The 19,842-nt window shown below is 35.1% G+C and overlaps 2 protein-coding genes across 4 annotated transcripts in view; one reads left to right on the top strand and one right to left on the bottom strand.

Moving 5' to 3' along the window:
• The window catches only part of LOC135216031 (uncharacterized), a 922,226-nt gene that overhangs the window by 84,233 nt on the left and 818,151 nt on the right, over positions 1-19,842 (bottom strand). The window lies entirely within an intron of this gene.
• LOC135216030 (connectin-like) overlaps positions 1-19,842 on the top strand; it is a 32,601-nt gene that overhangs the window by 8,815 nt on the left and 3,944 nt on the right. The window contains exons 4-7 of the mRNA XM_064250969.1: positions 9,781-9,944; positions 11,748-11,877; positions 12,584-12,699; positions 16,271-16,370. Of these exons, the coding sequence (XP_064107039.1) occupies positions 9,801-9,944; positions 11,748-11,877; positions 12,584-12,699; positions 16,271-16,370 (490 nt within the window). The 5' untranslated portion in view covers positions 9,781-9,800. The remainder of the gene's footprint in view (positions 1-9,780; positions 9,945-11,747; positions 11,878-12,583; positions 12,700-16,270; positions 16,371-19,842) is intronic.

Below are 19,842 nucleotides of genomic sequence, written 5' to 3'. Positions count from 1 at the left end.
ACATAACCACAGTACAGGTGGAAATTAAAGACCAGATACCAAGCGAAGAAGTGTACGTAATACACGAAAGCGCTTGGTACTTGGTCTTTAGTTTTCACCTTTCCTGTGGTTATCTAAGCATATATTTGTCACATGCAATAAAAAAGTATGGAAAAGACTTAATTTATTAAAATAACAACTTAATAATGTCAAACATCTCATTTCACCTTTTCTGTGATTATCCAAGCATATATTTGTCGCATGCAGAAAAAGTATGGAAACGACTCAAGTTATTAAATGACAACTCAAACATCTCACGAATAATACACAAAGTTATTAAACCTTGCAATTCTTCAGAGCGAGAAAATCGTCAGTCACATCAGTCATTCCGAGAAATTTGCAAAAGAAAATAGAATCAGGCGAAATGTTCTGATGGAAACAGTGCTGAGAATTATTTGAACAAACAGCAATTTGTACAGCAGAATTCTAAATTCACGCGATGTGTAGTGGGTGAATTGGTCGACGGAGTGTGTATACACTGGGTTAATTGATTCAACACAGTTTGTTTTCCAGTGGGGCTTATCCTGAATATTTGGATGTTTTTTTTTTTTTTTAATAAAATCGGAACACTGTTTCAGTTATTGAACAGAGTAATTTTGTTGAAGTACTCTACGTTGACTAAAACGTGCATATGTATTTTTTCAACATTAATTTCTTTTCACCTACCACGGATGCTTCCAGAGAAAGACAATCAATTGGTCACTGCTACATTTACACATTGACTGGTGAACTCTAGATGAACCCCTTGTGCAAAAAACTTCCATAACATTAGCCGCTTCATACAATAGAACAGAAAGGTGACCAATAACATGTCATACATCTACGCACACTTCCTTTGTCTATCAGTTTCCCTTTGACCGTCCTACCTTTCTCCCGTTGACCTGCACATAATCCTTTACTGCCATGCAGTTGCACCTTGAATAATTTTTCGTCCCTGACCCAATTTCTCATTTTCAGTCATCATTTTTATTCCATCTTCTACATCTGTTTCTCTGAAACCGAGTTCAGCGTTAAAAAATACCAGGAATAAAAGTTTTTAAATAGTGCATCACTAATATCTTGCCTCGCAAACGAGAGGGTCAAGGAATACTACTTGACTTGGATGGACAGATAGGCAAATAACATCATAAACCTTCGTGCCTTATTTGACCTAAGCAGTGTATGAAATACCTGGTAGTTAGACGGTTGCAGTGGTGGCATAAAAGAGGGTTAAAGACGGCGTGGGGCTAGCAGCCCCATTTCTGAAAACTTACTAAGAATCTGATGGATAACAAATTCTTCAACTCCTAACAAATCTTTATCCAACATGCGTAATTCCTTTAATTAAGCGAAGGGAACGTCGTCACCTAGGATAAAAAACTCGAACACACATTCCATATAGTAAAGGAACTTGATTCTTGCAGGCTATATTAGCTTTGATCTTTCGACCATTAGATAAAAAGTATCTTAACTACTATATAAAAGGAGTGTTTACATTGATTATAACTAACAAAAGGCAAAATAGTTTCTGCTAACATTAAGGCAAACCGAATATACTATTTGCTACATGTATGAAACTATTTTGTCATTTCTTCCTTTCTCCAGAAACCGGATCACATCAAATAATTAATTTTCACTATTCCTCTCTTTCTACAGGTAATGAACGTCAGAGGTAGAAACCGTATTTCACGTCTCAATTTTACCCCCACCTTCTCTCTCTCTCTCTCTCTCTCTCTCTCTCCTTTTCCCTATCTTCAGTCAATACGAGCCACAGGCATAAAACCAATTTGTTAGTCTCCCCTTCAACCTGAAGTACCTTCACGTCTGCGAGCAACTTTTACGGCCTAAAATGCAACGCCTTGTCTTATTAGCATCACAATGCGAACTTCCCTTTATAGCCACCCGATTTTGAGAGGCCCCTTTTTTTCTCCATTTTTTCTCCCCTCTTTCCATTCTACACCAACCGCCAAACTTCGTTTTTTATATAAAAAAAAAGGAGAGAAAAAACTACATGGTCATTTCCAACTTTGTTTCCAGAGTTAGCTCTAAAGTTTCCAGTTACCCCTTAACGCCCACACGTTTTTTTTAAAGATAAAATTCACACACAAAAAAATAAAAATGCCCTTATAAAGTTGAGGATATTAAATTGAATTTTCTTCTGGATATTTGAAAATTCAGCGTGTCGAGAAGGAATATTCTCCCAGGGACCAATTGCACATTTTAGGCGTGTTCATTTATTTATTCCATACACACACACACACACACACACACACACACACACACACACACATATATATATATATATATATATATATAAATATATATATATATATATATATATAATGATAGAGAGAGAGAGAGAGAGAGTGAGAGAGAGAGAGAGGAGAGGAGAGAGAGAGAGAGAGAGAGAAAGGCAACTAAAAAATCAGCCGCAAATAACCATTAATATGCACTTGGCAAGAAACTTACCATGACAAGATTCGCAGGTATTCGTTTTGGATTGGAACACAGGTTGAAGTGACTTTACCCGCCATACCATCTTTACGACTTAGCGTACACGGTCAGTAATGCTCATGGTACAATAAGTAATGGCAAAGTGCCATAAAGTTTTTTCACCTATATCCAGATACCCAAAAGGCATGGGACAAGAATCGCTGTTAGGATAGTAAGCAAACCAGTTCGCACTGGCTGTCATGTATGGCTGAATAAGAAAATAAAAAAATCCTGCTTGCTTTATATCTATATATATATATATATAGTATATATATATATATATATATATATATATATATATATATATGTATATATATATATATATATATATATATATATATATATATATATATGTATATATATATATATATATATATATATATATATATATAGATATAGTACATATATATATATATATATATATATATATATATATATATATATTATATATATAGATATATAGACTGGTAAAATGTTCTGTAACAACAGAGTTCCATCTAATAAAAGGAGCCCATAAAAAAACACCAAAATAGAGAAAAATAGAAAAAGACTATATTTCAGAGACTGCTGTCTCCCTCTTCAGGTAGATGATTGAGAAAAGTTCACAGAAAAGGTGGTATTTATACCAAGAGGTCCATCCACAAACAAGCCATTTTAAGTCACCCCCGCTGATAATCTTCCTCTAATCTTCTTAAGGGTTGGTTGAATGAAGACGTTGTCGATCGTGTCCGAAATCCATCCTCCTTTTGAGATGTTCATTACTGCCTCTCTTTTATTAAGGCCGATTCCATCATTTGACTCTTGTACCGGCAGTTTGCTGCTATAAATTACACGTGACAAATTCCAGTTTATTCTATGGTTATGTTCATTTATATGGTTGAAGATAGCCGAGTTCTGTTGTCCATACCTAACTGACCGTTTGTGTTGTATTAATCTCTGGGGAAGGGATTTACCTGTAAATCCGATGTAAGATTGGTCACAGTCCTGGCATGGGATTCGTATACCCCAGAGTCCTTTGGAGATGTCTTTTGTTGGACGTTAATCAGGGATTTGGCTAAGGTGTTTGGGTAAGTAAATACAAAAGGGTTCGATTTTCCGAGGGGGTGGGGTTGGTTATTCTCTTAATCGTGTCCAGGTGGGGAATTATTATTTTATTGTTGGGTGTATCTCTGGTCTTGTCTTTAGGGGGTCGGTAGAAAATTACGTTAGCTTTGTGAATTGCTTTCTCAATTATATGGTCAGGATATTTTAAAGACGAAAGTTGCTTGCGAATTAGTTCAAATTCTTTTTCCAGGAATTCTGGGAACAAATTCGTAAGGCTCTTAAGAACAAGGTTACTAGACTACACCTATTTTGAATAGAAAATGTCATGATAGCTAAAAGTAGTGAATGTATGAAAGTGAGAACGTTGGTTTTCTGTATATGGTAAATTTGTATTCTGTCGTATCTCTGATTATTAAAAACATCAAGAAAAGGAATTTTGTTGTCTGTTTCCCATTCAACTTTAAATTTGATGCTGGGCACTAATGTGTTTAATTTCGAGAGGAATTCATTGAAATTGCCCCACCTATTATCCCAAAATGTTAGGATATCATCCACGTATCTCATCCACAGCATGTTTTTGGGTTTTATTGCATTTATTACTGTAGTTTCAAAGTATTCCATGTACAGATTGGCTAGAACAGGACTTAAAGGACTACCCATACTCCACCCGAATTTTTTGCTTGTAGAATGATTCCCCGAATGAAAATACGTTATTAGATGCACATAATTCAACTAGCTTTATTATTTTGTCAAGCGCCAATGGGAAATGATCTGAATAGGGGGATAATTTTACCCTTTAAAAATTGAAGAACGTCCTGTACTGGTACTTTAGTGAACAAGGAATCTACATCAAGGCTTAAAAGTTTTATGTTGTGAAGTGGTATATGTGCTTCTCTGAATTTGTGACAAAAATCTTCCGAATGTTTAATGTGACTGGGAGAAAAAGTGCCTAAAAAAGGGGAAAGGAGGCCAGCTAACCATTTAGAAATTTTGTAATTGAAAGCACCGGCACATGAAACGATGGGTCTGAATGGAAGATTGTCTTTGTGAGTTTTGGGAAGGCCATAAAAATAGGGTAATTTAGGATTAATTACTTTAAATTTCTCTAATAGTTCAATACTCTTTTTGTCTTTGCCAATTAATCTTACTTTCCGAAAAAATTCTGTGGGAACGTTTTGGAGGGGATTTTTCGTCAGTTTTTCGTATGTGTTTGTGTCGCTAAGGAGCTGGTTGATTTTGTCAAGGTAGAAGTCTTTGTCCATTATTACGATTTTGCCGTCTTTGTCGGATCTACTTATTATAACATCTAACTTTTTTAGCGAGTGGATGGCTATCATGAATCTGCGGGGAACAGGATATTTCTTATGTAAGTCAGTTAAAGCATTTAGTAACACTCCTTTTAAACATATCTCTTCACGGTTGTAGTTTTTATCAGATATGAATTTATCAAAAGCCACTATGAAGTCTAGGTTGTTTTTGCGGTCTGGCATAAGGGCAAAGGATAAGCCTAAATTTAAAACTAAATGTTGATTTACAGTAAGGGGGGTGTTGGATAAGTTTAAAACTTTGTCTTGTTGCTCAAGATTATTCCATGCACTATTGTCTATTAGGTTATTTAACTTGCGTAGAAGTCTGTTGGAATGAGTCACGCTATTATAGGCAGCAATGTCGGAACAGAATGAAATCAGATACCTGTATATGTGGTCCGTAGTGAGGAGGCGAAGATTAGACTGGGTTCCATATATCACTCTGCGTAGTACGAAGATGTCGTTTTTCGTATCGGTGATTCTTTCCTCCAGGAAAATCTTGTGTGAGAGAGGGAAGGGGTCCGATTGCAGAGTCCATCTCCGAATCCGTACATTTTTGGTAGTACTTGTTCTTTGAGGCATTCTTCTAAAAAGTGTTTTTGGTTTTTCAGCCGGTGTAGTCTGATCAGTTCTTTTTCAAACTTGCGAAAAATTGGCTTGACTTCTGGAAGTGAGTGAAGAATCCTGGAAAGGCGGTTGAATTCCATAATGGGCTGAAAATGACTGGTAAAAATGTTCTGTAACAACAGAGTTCCATCTAATAAAAGGAGCCCATAAAAACACCAAAATAGAGAAAAAGTACTATATTTCAGAGACTGCTGTCTCCCTCTTCAGGTAGATGATTGAGAAAAGTTCACAGAAAAGGTGGTATTTATACCAAGAGGTCCATCCACAAACAAGCCATTTTAAGTCACCCCCGCTGATAATCTTCCTCTAATCTTCTTAAGGGTTGGTTGAATGAAGACGTTGTCGATCGTGTCCGAAATCCATCCTCCTTTTGAGATGTTCATTACCTGCCTCTCTTTTATTTATTATATAGGCTTGTTTGTGGATGGACCTCTTGGTATAAATACCACCTTTTCTGTGAACTTTTCTCAATCATCTACCTGAAGAGGAGACAGCAGTCTCTGAAATATAGTACTTTTTCTCTATTTTGGTGTTTTTATGGGCTCCTTTTATTAGATATATATATATATATATATATATGTACACATATGTATGCATTATGTATATTAATATAAACAGAAGATAGTGCTCATCGAAGCCTTTTGTAAAGTGTATAATCATTCTTTGTTGTGCAATCATAGAGTGAATGGAGTGAATATTTTTTTTATTGCACAACAAAGAATGATTATACACTTTACAAAAGGCTTCGATGAGCACTATCTTCTGTTTATATTAATATACATAATGCATACATACACACACACCTTGTATATATATATATATATATATATATATATATATGAGTCCTAGGGGTTATAATTAATAATATATTTAATATGTTCGTTGTGACATTTCTTGGAATGCGGAGAACAGAGCCGAAGCAACGACCCGAGAAAAGCTGATAAATGATTTCTGTGATGGTGTGATTCGAAAAGTGCATAGTTAAGCGAGTCAACGTTCGTCCTGTAGTTATGTGAGTTCATGGGCTCTTGTTCAAAGTGCCTTTGAGAAACTGGTTGTAGCCAGTAATATGAGGCGTTGTCGAAGTGTGCATTCATATGTGAGTGTGCACCTCTTCTATTCTTAATGGCATCTTTAGCCAAGTCTATGGAAGACTTGCACAGAGATCCAAGGGAGAAAGGCAAGATGCTGGGGATAGCTCTTTGAAAGTTTATTTGTTTCTGGGCGTAATATTCCAGTTGGCAATGGGTAAGTGTACCTTTACTTTAGCCAAAGTGATGGCTTGTTACATATTGTAAGAATGTTTAATCTTTAACTTTGTCTTTAAACTTATGTGTGCTAACGAGTGTGTTTCTCATGTCTTTGAAACAGACGATTCTGGCGAGGGAATTATGTGTTCTGGCAAGGGGGGACCGAGAGTCCTAAGGGGACAGAGAGTCCCATATGGGAGAGACAATTGGTGTGACAAATTACTGATTTAGACATTTTAAATGTTGGGGATTTGGATAAGTTAGTTAGTCTGTGAGACTTGGATTATTATCTTTCCATTGTTGAATAAACATTTATTTTTTATATAACTTTGACTCTCATTTTGATTACCTGTCAGAATGGAGAGAGAGAGAGAGAGAGAGAGGGGGGCTGTGTGTATTAGTTTGCCTGACGCTCGGGGTTCCACGTTTACCAAATAAAAACGAGATTCATATCTGTTTTTAACATATAATACATATATAAGTATATTATATAATAATAATATATAATATATATAATTCTATTATTTTAATTGTCTAATTTATATATAATTCAATATATATTATCAAGCTACAATAACTATATATAATTATATATTAATATACCAAAAAAAATCAACACTACAAACATACACACACACAGTCACACAAACGCAGAATCTACATCTTCAATAAGTTTATCTTCCTTCACACATCACCTGCCTTTCCTGTTACTCTGGAAGCTACGGATCACTGCTCTTGAACTTTTAACATTCTGTGAGTCCAACACATTTCAGATAGCCCCCTCTCACATTCTGCAACAACACCTGTGAGACTCAGTCTATGCACTAATCGATATTTTCCGTTTCTCTTCGAATTTCCAGGTGTTTCAATATAGCGGGAATAACAGTGTTCGCCTAAGCTACACATTCATCACTTTCCCCACTACTTCATTTCTCTGTCCAATAATTTTGCCTTTAAATGAATGTACTTTTATGACATGATATTTCTGAAGATTGATATTCCATTAGTTTCCTTGGAATCTGAACAATTACTCTTCACTTTCAAAACAAAGAAATAGCTCCAAAACTGAGCCAAAGATTTGACTCAAAAAATTCCTATACAATTTCAGCACTTATGTATATTCTTTAATCTTACACCATCCATACACAAAGTTTTCATGCAAATATTTCTGTTCCACTTATTTTCGTTCCGATTCTCTTGCTGACACAGACACAGACACACACACAACACACAAATATATATATATATATATATATATATATATATATATATATATCTATATATATATAAATAAAATTACGTAATAAAGGAAGAGGATATACTACTCGGATTGCGTGTATCATTCTTGGTTTGTTTACTCAAGAGCACGCAATTTTTATATATACACACACACTATATATATATATATATATATATATATATATATATATATATATATTTATATATATATATATATATATACATATATATGTATATTTTCCCAAGCGGAAACCTATCCAATCTCAGCATCATACATTTGCACTTAGTAAAAAGCATTTTTCTAATTGAATTAACAGTTTCACTTTTCATTATCACGAACTTTCAAACATTAAAGATAATTCGTCAGTCCCTAGTTTCTCTCGATAAGGACGCTCTCCAACATCAATATCTCACCTTGGCACCGAGTAATTTTTCTTTAACGTCTCTCTCCAGTCCCTTCATACAACCATTCGTAGTTATCAATACAAAACGTTTTATCGTCTCGAAACTATCCCTTCAACGTACCTGCGTCACTCCTCCATATACTTATGCATGGTTCTCTTTTTCATAATACTAAATTGTCGGGAACATCACTACATTACTTTTGTTTCTAAAATATGATGGATTTAAGTTCTATCCCTGTCATCTCAATGCAAACTTCATGGGATTCTCTATGGTAACCAACTAAATGTAAAACCAAAGCTCAGATGAGATTATAAACTTTTAAACCTGAGGAAATGCAGCACCGCCAGATAACAGATCAAAATGAAGTTAATCTATTATTCAATTGATATAACGAAGTAAAGGGCACTAAAATATAAAAACCTTATGGGAATGTTATGAAAATACACAGATCTCAATAGCTAAATATCAAAATAAGGCTATAGTACTTTGTGACATCTTTATCTCATAATGTCTGGAGGTTTAATCATACTTTTAAAAGCAAATCAGAATACCGCTGCACCCAAAATGTTATGCGCCAGAGAGTGAAATAATAACGCTTACTACGAAAAGGTATATTGATCTCTATTGTAAGTCTCTAGCTGAATCGTTCTTAATTATTGTCACTAGTTTAACAGCTGAGTATTTAATCTTGAGATTTTAGAAACTGCTAAGAGGCCTATATTCCCTGTCTTATAAAGCGTTTTGATTGGGTAAATTAGTATACTGTCGTAACGCATACGTTGTTAGACAAGCTTATGACTTCAAATATTCGTGGAACAACTTACAATATTAAGTTCCAAACTTAAGATTCATAGGATATCACTGGTACCAACGTCGTTCACTCTAAACCACGATAACCAAGGCACCCGGGAACGTTAAATAATTTTCTTAAGATTACTTAAAATGACAGAAAACCAAAAGATTGATTTTAAAGGTAATGTCAGTTCTACACTACCAGTTCAACAGAACGTAAGCATCATTTCAGTACGAACTTGATCTAGCAGAATCTTCGGATTAGAGTGGAACGATCAAAAGATCCTAGTTTCCACTTAGACTTGGCGATTCTATCGTGCCATTTTGGTTTAAGCCAATTTTCTCTTTTCACTTCTATTCCTTGTTTCCTTATGACATGACATAGACAGGGGTAATGGGGCGCGCGTCCCAATGACCTGTGAATTATATATAAAAAAATCAGAACTAACATGTTTCCTTTAGCTGAGCATCCATCTAACATTCAACTTTTTAACCCCCTGACGTTTCTCAAGCATCCTTTTATTGATATTCAGTGCAGCTCCTCCCTCAGAATCTCTCAGGTTCTTCCAATGCATCCGCGTCTTTGGTCTTTTGTTTCCCGACAGATGGCAAAACATTTGAAGAAATGAACCTCTACGGAAGCGGAATTCGGGGCATTGAGGAGGGCGCCTTTGCCGGATGCCAAGAGACGCTTCGTTTGATCAGACTCAACTCGAATCACTTGCAGAGCTTCAACTTTACTCAACTGGTCAACTTCCCTCATCTCGAGGTATGAAAATTATTTTCGATCTGTTGTAGCCAGTGTGTAACTGATTTTACTCTTACCTCGGGTAAATATTGGATTCGGTGCATTCTACAACATTCATTTTAGTTTACAGTAAATACTGACGACTCAGATTTCGTCTAAGACACTTCATCGGACATTAACTATTTCGGTATTTTTCACATATCAAGATATTTTTTAGATAATCTTATTAAAAATAAATAACAGGAGGTTTGATCTAAAACGGCTTTCCAAACTTCAAACATAACAATTACAATTCGACTTCTTCATAATTCAATATGAAATAATTACGAGAAAACAGTATCATTTTCTCTTCTAATAGTAATCTTGTAATAACTCGAACGTATAGTGTGAAAGAGCAAGGACCAATTGAAGAAAATCAAAGAAATACCACGCAAGGAGAAACCATTATCCTTTACGCAGGTTTATTTATAATAACAGAAAGAAATGGATACTTCTTATGGCTGCCTATACGGTAATACTGCCTGGTGCAGCATTTCCCACAATATTCTGGGGGGAAAAAAACATTATTAAACATTTTGGCATGAGAACAGAAAAATTTCTTATTCGCTATGAAATTTAGGATGAAACAGAAACAACGCCGGTCCGAAAAAGAAGGCAGCACTGGAAACATGACTACTTTTTGTAGCTTTTCCTTATTTTTAGACAACTAAAGAAGACACAAGATGCTTGAGCGTAACAACAGAGGCGACGTTTATCCTATTTTTCTGCCCACCTTGAGAACACAAAGAGAGAGTAACAAGAACAGAAAGAAGAAGAAGACGAAGTCTTCCAAAGGAAAAAACAGAGGGAGAGAAAGCCCGACCGCGTTAAGAAGGAATTCTAGTATATAGTTTTGGGATATACTAAAAAGTAATGGAGCAATTCCGTGCTAAACATCTCTCTAATAAGAGCAAAATACTGAGACATCCGTGGGAATGAAGTTGCAAAAATGGGTAAAAATGCAAGTAGGGGAAATGCCTGCTCGCTGTGTGGAAACAATGTTCTCGGATGAGAGAGAATAAACGTACTTTTTACGCGGGCGGTAAATGTCCCAGAAAGCTCTTCATATTCCGTGTTAGGTGTTGAAATTTCATTATATTATAATAATACAATTTCAGCACAAACATATATATACGTAATAAGTAATGAAACATTTAAAGGGTAAGCAGATCATTTATATATATATATATATATATATATATATATATATATATATATATATATATATATATTATATATATATATATATATATATATATATATATATATATATATATATTGTATGTATGTATGTATGTTATGTATGTATGTAGTATGATGTATGTATGTATGTATGTATGTATGTATGTTGTATTTGGGTGCGTGTGTGTGTGTAAATTCATACATTATACGGAAATCTATGAGAGAGAACGAAATCGAATGGAAATCTTTATTTGAATAGCAATTCTGACTTTAAACTTGAAATATACTGCAGAAACGAGAATTGAGGTATAAAGCTCAGAGTTTTTCAGGCAATGGTCCGGAACAAGAAACCAATTGGACAAAGTGCACTTTATGAATAGAACGTGCTCCATGGGCATAATATACTCGAAGACAATATGATCCAAAATATCCAATACACAAAACTTGCCAATTCAGCTGGTACCTAAAAACAGAGGTTATTGATGAGCATTACGTCAAAATAATTAAAATGAAGAGAACGATATCTTCAGAGTAAAGTATATCTTGAACGATGTTCAAGACTTCTTGACCTCAGATGAAATTCTCAGAAACCTTCCATTGCAGATGATCGCCCTCAGTGGCAACCAACTCACCAGCATAGAAGGTTTCGTGGGGTTGCCTACATTACCTCTCACGACGCTGTACATTGGACAGAACCTCATCGACAGTCTGCCTTCTGACGTCTTCATTTCACGTAAGTTACTTTAAACTTTCGCAGTAGGTCGTTTACATTAAATTCTGTTTTTTTTTTTTTTTTTTTTTTTTTTTTTTTTTGTATTGGCCAGAATGATGAATCACTTTGGTTGCACACATATTAGTATGCGCTCTGATGAATTTGCTCAATAAGTTAATGGGATCTTTCCTTCTTTACCTCTTTTCTCAGTGTCATGGGAAAAAAATGATTATGAGTATCAGCCATGTGAGCCTTATCCAACCTCTGAATACCCGACAACAGATAAGGTTTATTACATTAATAAATAAAATACTTGAATACGTGGGAATAATAACACCTTTGTTTACAAAGTAAACTGTAGTATTTGACATAACTAAAGTATACATCATTCTTTTCATATATCTCTCGCACAAGTTTCCACTTGGACAATGATATAACGGCTCTTTCAAGTAGAAAAATGGCATGCTGTGAATTATTTCTAAGCTATTTTTTTATGTGACTGTATTTCGATTAAGTTATTGATTATTTCGCTCTGTTCAACTTCCAGTTTAGTGTAATTTATCTTGTGCAAGCTTTCTTAATGTCTCAGGTATCTCACGATTATTTCTTAAGAACTGGGTGCATTATTCATAATAACAACAACAACAACAACAACAACAATAATAATAATAATAATAATAATAATAATAATAATAATAATAATAATAATAATATTTCTTAATTTCAGTGGAAAACTTAGGCTTGCTCGACTTGAGCTACAACGACATATCTTTCATCCCGGAGGGTGTGTTCCTACCCCTCAAACAACTAGAAGTTATTTACTTGCAAGGGAATAAGCTAGGGGTAAGTAGAGGGCAGATGTTTGCTTACACATGGCTCAGAGAATTTTCACCAAGAGCGCTGGCTATGAACGTCGGACAGAGGGAGTTTGCTAATACGCTTAAGGAACTCAACGCTTCCCAAAATATATTATTTGTAGGGCGACAGCTCTCTCTCTCTCTCTCTCTCTCTCTCTCTCTCTCTCTCTCTCTCTCTCTCTCTCTCTCTCTCCTTAATCCGTCTTTGTCAGGTATTAGCTTTGTTGTCCAGGGCTAATAGGATATCCTACGTTGACATATAAAAAAAATATATGACAATTACAAGAACATCAAGTTTTTTTCAGCAAGTGTGTATGCTTGCGCGTTTGTCGACGTTAAAGGGACAAATCGTTGTCTTGAAAACTCAGGGAAAGTGTTACAGCAATCATACTTACTAACTCCAAATTCACGAAAAACTCGGGAATTAAGGAAAAGGCTATTGAACTCTCGTACCTGCCAACACTAATAGGTTTAGTCAAGGTCCTTTAAATATACTCTTCGAATATTTTAAGGACCTCGGGTTTAGCAAGGTACTGGTGGTTAGTAACAGGTACACTATCGGTGACGCTCATGATAAAAAAAATAAATAAACAATAGATATGAATGAAAAGTTTGGAAGAAAAAAAAACTGGACTTATACCATTCAAAATAAGAATTATGGGAAGGTCCAAGAAACAAAACGGCTATTTCATTGACCCTGACGAAAAATAGTTAGTGTAGCAATAACCTTGTGAGTACTGATAACCTTGGGAACATTCTAATTTTTACTTAAATGATAAATCTCCTACCCTAGTTGGTACATGTCAGCTGACTGTTAAACTTCTAACTGGGATTCTAGGCCATTTCCTTTTTCCAAGTTTTGGGCACTCAATTTTTCATCGCAAATTCTCCAAACACTGCTAATTAGCCCAATTATCACGAAAAAACCCATAATACTTATTGCAAAAATCCCCGCCAGCTCACGACTCCCATTAACGTCAAATGGTTAAATTACGAATAAAAATAATAATAAAAATATATTAAGATGAATTGGAGCACGTATAACGAATGCAATATACAAGTCATTAGCAAAAACATAAATGTTGATGCTTTATATCGATTTTAAAAAATGTAATTATAAAATAGGATGGAAGCCTACTTAATTTAATGCACTTTCTGCCTTGTTCCTCTCAGACAGCAACAAAAACGTATATATCAACAACTACATTAAATAAGAACAAATTTAAACGCTTAACGTTTTGAGAAAAGGCTAATATCCTCAACATTACTTAAGGTAACGTCACTGTCCTCTAAGCCTGATTAATTATCGAACATCCTATCAATGTTAAGTAAAAGTAACATTTATTCTATGCCCGTACTATACGTGAATTTCGGTCAAGAATTTAATCATTCTATTTTACCAATACAAGCATAAAAATGCAAACACATACATACACATACAAACACACACACATACACACACACACACACACACACACACATATATATATATATATATATATATATATATATATATATATATATATATATATATTATTTATAATTACAGTCTGAAAATATTTTTAGATTCGGCAGGAAATAAAAATGAAAAGAAGAACATATATCCGGCTGAAAATATAAAGCATTGGAAAACGTAGTGTGAAACATTAAAATATCACATCAGAATTATGTAAAAGCATTCGAGTAAATAAAACTGAGAGTAATTTCTAACAGATCAGGATAGAAAAAGGAGTAGCAAGTATTTTGCCAATAAACGATGATTTCATAGTCACTACATTTACATCCTTTAAGTTTGTAAAAGAAAAAAGGGAATAGAAATACCTGGAAAGTAAAATTTTTATTTTTTTCATCCAACTGAAAGGTACGACTAATGTTAGGTGTGCAGAAGTGATGCTGTCTTCTTTTTTTTATTTATTTATTTTTTTATTTTACCTGCTATTTTATCGCTACCAGCATTTTTATATGATAACTTTCACCTTTCAGTCCTTTAAGGAAATTCATGACATTTTTATTGTCTTTAATTTTCGTTTCTTCATTTGCTTATCCCTTTTGGGTCTAAGATAGTGAGTGATCTAATAAAAATAACCTTAATAATGGTATAATTGCTCAAACAAGAACATAAAAAAGAATTATAATAACAGTACGATAAGACACAATAAGTCAACAATACATTTATTGAAGAAAATACTGACTCTCTAATGTAGCACAGGAATACTATGGCAAAAGCTGCTTATTCCTATGATAAAGACTTCAGCGGTGAGAGTTAAATAATGTAACAAATGTTATTGTATTCAAAATTACTAAACCTGATATAGAAGCGGAAATAAATATTTGTTGTTAAATCTCTGGTCGTGACAAAATAAGATTCTGAACTGCGTTTTCCTTAAGCCGATGACAACTTCAGTAAATACATTGTAGAGATCCGTGCATGAAATGCATCCTGCAAAGCAAAAAGCGCCTACGAGAAATACAAGCGCTGTTGTAGATCAGGTAACACAGTTGCAACACCTTGACAAGTCTCAAAGAGCGAGCGAAACCGATCCTGGATAAAAGATTTTCAGACGGATTGGGAACTGTGCCTGTTTCGTTTTTATTTTGAAAACATTTAAGTAACTACTACATGTGAAAACGTTATTGGCATTTCGTGTTTGTGATTATAAAATATTTTTCTGCCCTGTGTTTCCGGGCAATTTTCGCTTACGTAAATATGTCTGTAATTATGTTGCCCTTTCCCTCTAGTATTTATACCCTTTGGATAATTGAGCCGACGTAATTTTTTATCCAATTATGTAATTATTTTCATAATATTACCTTTCACTATGTAATGGCATGTTCAATATTTATAAAATGGAATTCATCGTTATTCAGTATTATGTTTGGGGTGTTTTCTTAACAGCAAACACTAATTTAATTTCCATGTGGTAAAATAATTTCAAGGAAATTTTAGATCCCATATAGTATGATGCCAATTCTTTCCCGATAATATTTTTACATTATCATTCACATTCAAAAACTAAATTATGAAATTAAATATTCTCAAGTTTTAAGATTAACGGTTTAATTAATAAGTCGATTTTAATTCTGAAATGGTACTATTTGTTTAATGTTCTCTAAACATGGGTTCATTCTTTAAATTTACAAAATTAAAATCCTTAAAAGCCGATTTTCCTTATACATTGTTTTATTACAATGACGACAAGTTTTTTTTAAAAGCCTTGCATAACTACGACAGAATATTGAGCCTCAATACTCGAAAGTTTCTGAACTTCTCAGTTACTTTCATTTTAATTCTCTCTCTCTCTCTCTCTCTCTCTCTCTCTCTCTCTCTCTCTCTCTCTCTCTCTCTCTCTCGTACGCTGTAATTCAACGATTCTGCTCCATACAAACATTCTATGTCACCTAAAAAATCTCACGCCCACATGCATTCCTCTGTCCATTCCGATCCAACGTTGTTGTTCTTTACCAAAATTCCATCCATCACTTTCTCTTTGTTTTTATCGTTCTCTCTATCTCGTCCTCTATCTATCTATCAATGTGTCTATCCATTTCTCCAACAGCACATATCCACCGGAGCCTTTTGGTTTTCCACTCCAATATTGCGAAGCCTGGACATAAGAAAACTCGATGCGCGCACCACCGACGTAGACATATTTCGAGGTAAGGTCAAAATTTATATATTTTTTTCTGTTTCCGCTCCGCGAATCATAAAAACTCTTCATTACCTTACGTCAGTCGTGATGTTCGGTGAAGGGAATTTTGAAATGATGAATTTTTGACATGAGGAGTTGTTTCTGCTTAATATGGTCCTGTTTCTCCTTTCATATATCAGTGCGAAAACACCAATATTTGTCTCAGGCTGTCCAATTAAGTCAAAGGCTTTAAGTTTGAAATGTGACTGAAATTCTAAACATAAGTGAATGATATTTACATTTTGTTTAAAAGTAATTATCTTTAAGAGGACAACCGTTTCCGGATCTTGAAGATTTTTACCACTTAAGTTACTTCGTGACCTTAATTAAAAATGGGTCTTCTATTTTCATATAATACTCCAAGATTCACAGATTCAAAGGGTTATCTGCATTTTCAGCCAATTTCACAAATGTATGATCAAATGGTGATTCAAAAAGTTGCAATAACAAAAGCAAGAAAGAAAGTCTCTGGAACCAATTCTAAGCTACGCTGGACAGTCCCTTTCGTTCCACAAAAGATCACTTATGTGTATACAATTCCTCGATATCTTATCACTTGTTGACCTTGAAGAGGGTCGTAAATAAGCATAATGCATAATCTCCGTGGCAGAGGTAATGATAACACAGATGTAAACAATTAACTTCATCAGAGTGAACCTGAAGTTTCATTATGGTTGATTGCAAATATTCTGTTTGATGAGTCAATATGGGAAGTCATGTAGATGTAGATTTATAAGATAGGAAGTTGTGAATTGAATGTCTGCTAAGACCGGCAAGTTTCCTAGTTCTGAAATGGATCTAAGAGGTCACTGAGTTCACCCTTTGGTGTCACAGGAGCTCCGGTAAAAAAGTATTAATTTAGCCCAAAAGCACGATCAATGGAGGTGATAGGATAGTAAAAAAAAATGAACGGACTTCAGTAGTTAATCCTGAGACGCAAACTAATTGCCCGAAGGAGAACTAGATTGTAAGCAAACTGGCTAAAAAATGGAGGTGGTAAACATGTTGACAGATTCAGTAACAGACACCGAAATGCAAGGTAAACTGGTTGAAGGAGAGCTCGTATACATATCAACAGATCCCATGGACAAAATATTAGATGAAAGCCAATTGGATGTACCAGAGACGCCAATGTATCAAATATCCTAATAAACAAGCTAAATTGCTAGGAGAGATTACACGAATACTGACAATCAAGAGCAGTGCTCAAATTTCTATTTATTAATAATGGGCCACAAAATAGTTTTTTTTAGCCTTTTCAAGAAGCCTCTATGAATGGTAAGGTAACACTAGATGGAGAAGGTATTGCTTACATAGTAAATAAACTAATCATAAACTAAGTGTTTTTATTCAAACAAACTTTCCATTTTCCCATTTGTGAATTTGAATCTTCAATCAATAAGTTCACAAGCAAATTTAGTTAAGAAGACCCATTTACTGCAATCAGCTTGGAAAGATTTCTCTAAAACATGTAGCGCTGGCAAACGAACCACCGAAATTTTCCCAAATTACATCCATTTGGAAGACGAAATGGCTTCTTTGTTAAGGAGAGTAGGTATGAATTGAATTAGTTTTTCATTTTTCGCTTCCGAGAGAATCATTTCTGTACCAGCCATCTCTCTCTCTCTCTCTCTCTCTCTCTCTCTCTCTCTCTCTCTCTCTCTCTCTCCAGTTACGCCTTGGAAAACTAATTTCTTATGATAATTATTCTGTGACTGATTTAATCCTAGTCACTGTTTTCAAAAGGTGGCGTATGATTCCCGTTCATTTTCTTTCTCGTAATTGTTTCCAATACAGCACGTAGCCATGCTAAACATTTTCCATATTCGTCATCTTTATTTTCGTTCTTTAAAAAAGAAATAAAAAAACAATTTCCTCTCTTCCTACTGCACAGCTTTATTTCGAACTCCTCACACTCCCAAGCAAATTGCGTTGGTCCTCCCTTCACTTGCTATTTAGTTTTAGCGGAGGAGCTTTCGTGCCCGACTTGCATAACATACGCAGGGGGGGAAATTTGTCTTCTGGCTCTCACTCCCAGACTTCCTTTTGTTTAAAATCACGTACGCCACTTCAGCAATAAGATTACCACTCCTCGCATCCCCGCAAGATGACCGCCATGTTTTCAGAAACAGGTCAGCCCTGGCGGTCCGTCACCTAATGCATTTAAAAAGCCATTTCTCGAGGGTTATCGCTTTGCATCAGAGAATATGACGTTTATAGTGTTTCTCCGGTCTCTCTCTCTCTCTCTCTTTTTATGCCAATAGAAGGAAGACGGTTTTCCTTAGATCAATTACCAGAACACATTTAATCTCCCTATCTCCCCCCGCCCCGCGCCTCTCTCTCTCTCTCTCTCTCTCTCTCTCTCTCTCTCTCTCTCTCTCTCTCTCTCAGAAGATGTAGACCTTTGTTAATGTGAGGGAAGACAAACTGCCGATGCATGTACATAAATTCCAATGACTATCACAGAGAATAAGAAAGGTCAATAGCGCTCTCTCTCTCTCTCTCTCTCTCTCACACACACACGCACACACATTTCTTTACGTATATGAGATTACTGCCATCATTCTTAATTAATTCTCTGCAAATTATCCAATTCCTACTAATATCAAGAACACCATGTTCTGGACGCTAACATTTTTTTTTACTATATTTCTCACTTCAGGTCCCTCTTACCTGACTTATTGTCCTCTCCTTTTTATGTGCTTTCAAAGATTATTTTATTTTCTTTCCAACCTTCAGTTCTTTGCTTTTGACAAGCACTTCCGGAAACGATCTTTGAAGTCAATTTTACACCTGGTTTCCTCTGAGTAAGTTTTATTCTCGTGCTCTTGTCTTTGAACTTTCCCCAGATGTAAAATCCCGTTCGTTGACTTCATTAATGGGATTCTTTCCACCTTTGTTTATTTTTATTTCCTCTCTCTCTCTCTCTCTCTCTCTCTCTCTCTCTCTCTCTCTCTCTCTCTTCCTATTATCTTTTAAAAGACCTGTCATCGACATATTCTTCTGAGTCCTATCAAAGGATCCATATTATTATACCTCCTATGCAGATGCTGCATGCTATCAGCGAGAGAGAGAGAGAAGAGAGAGAGAGAGAGAGAGAGAGAGAGAGAGAGAGAGAGAGGTGGGGGGCGAAATGATGGGGGGAGAGACAGTTAGAGAGACTGAAGATCTGGCCTGTTTCCCTTAGTTCGTTATCCTTTGAGATTTGAGGGAGGGTAGGCATGTGGCAAGGATGCTCTGACCGTAATGCCTTCCTTTCATTTCTTAGTGTACTTTTACTTTCCACGTTGTCAAGCTAGTTCTGGCGTTCCATGAAACTTGACATCGTCACTTTATTGCAATATATTACTAAATGACACCAATAAAACGTAAAACAAACAAAAAGACACTCTAGTTTAACGGAAATTTTCGACGGATGACGTCATTTGACTTCATTTGGA

The sequence above is a fragment of the Macrobrachium nipponense genome, chromosome 6 (genome assembly GCF_015104395.2).
Source record: "Macrobrachium nipponense isolate FS-2020 chromosome 6, ASM1510439v2, whole genome shotgun sequence".
Lineage (NCBI taxonomy): Eukaryota > Metazoa > Arthropoda > Malacostraca > Decapoda > Palaemonidae > Macrobrachium > Macrobrachium nipponense.
Note: the sequence above shows the minus strand (reverse complement) of the source record. Positions and strands in the feature narration are given on the sequence as shown.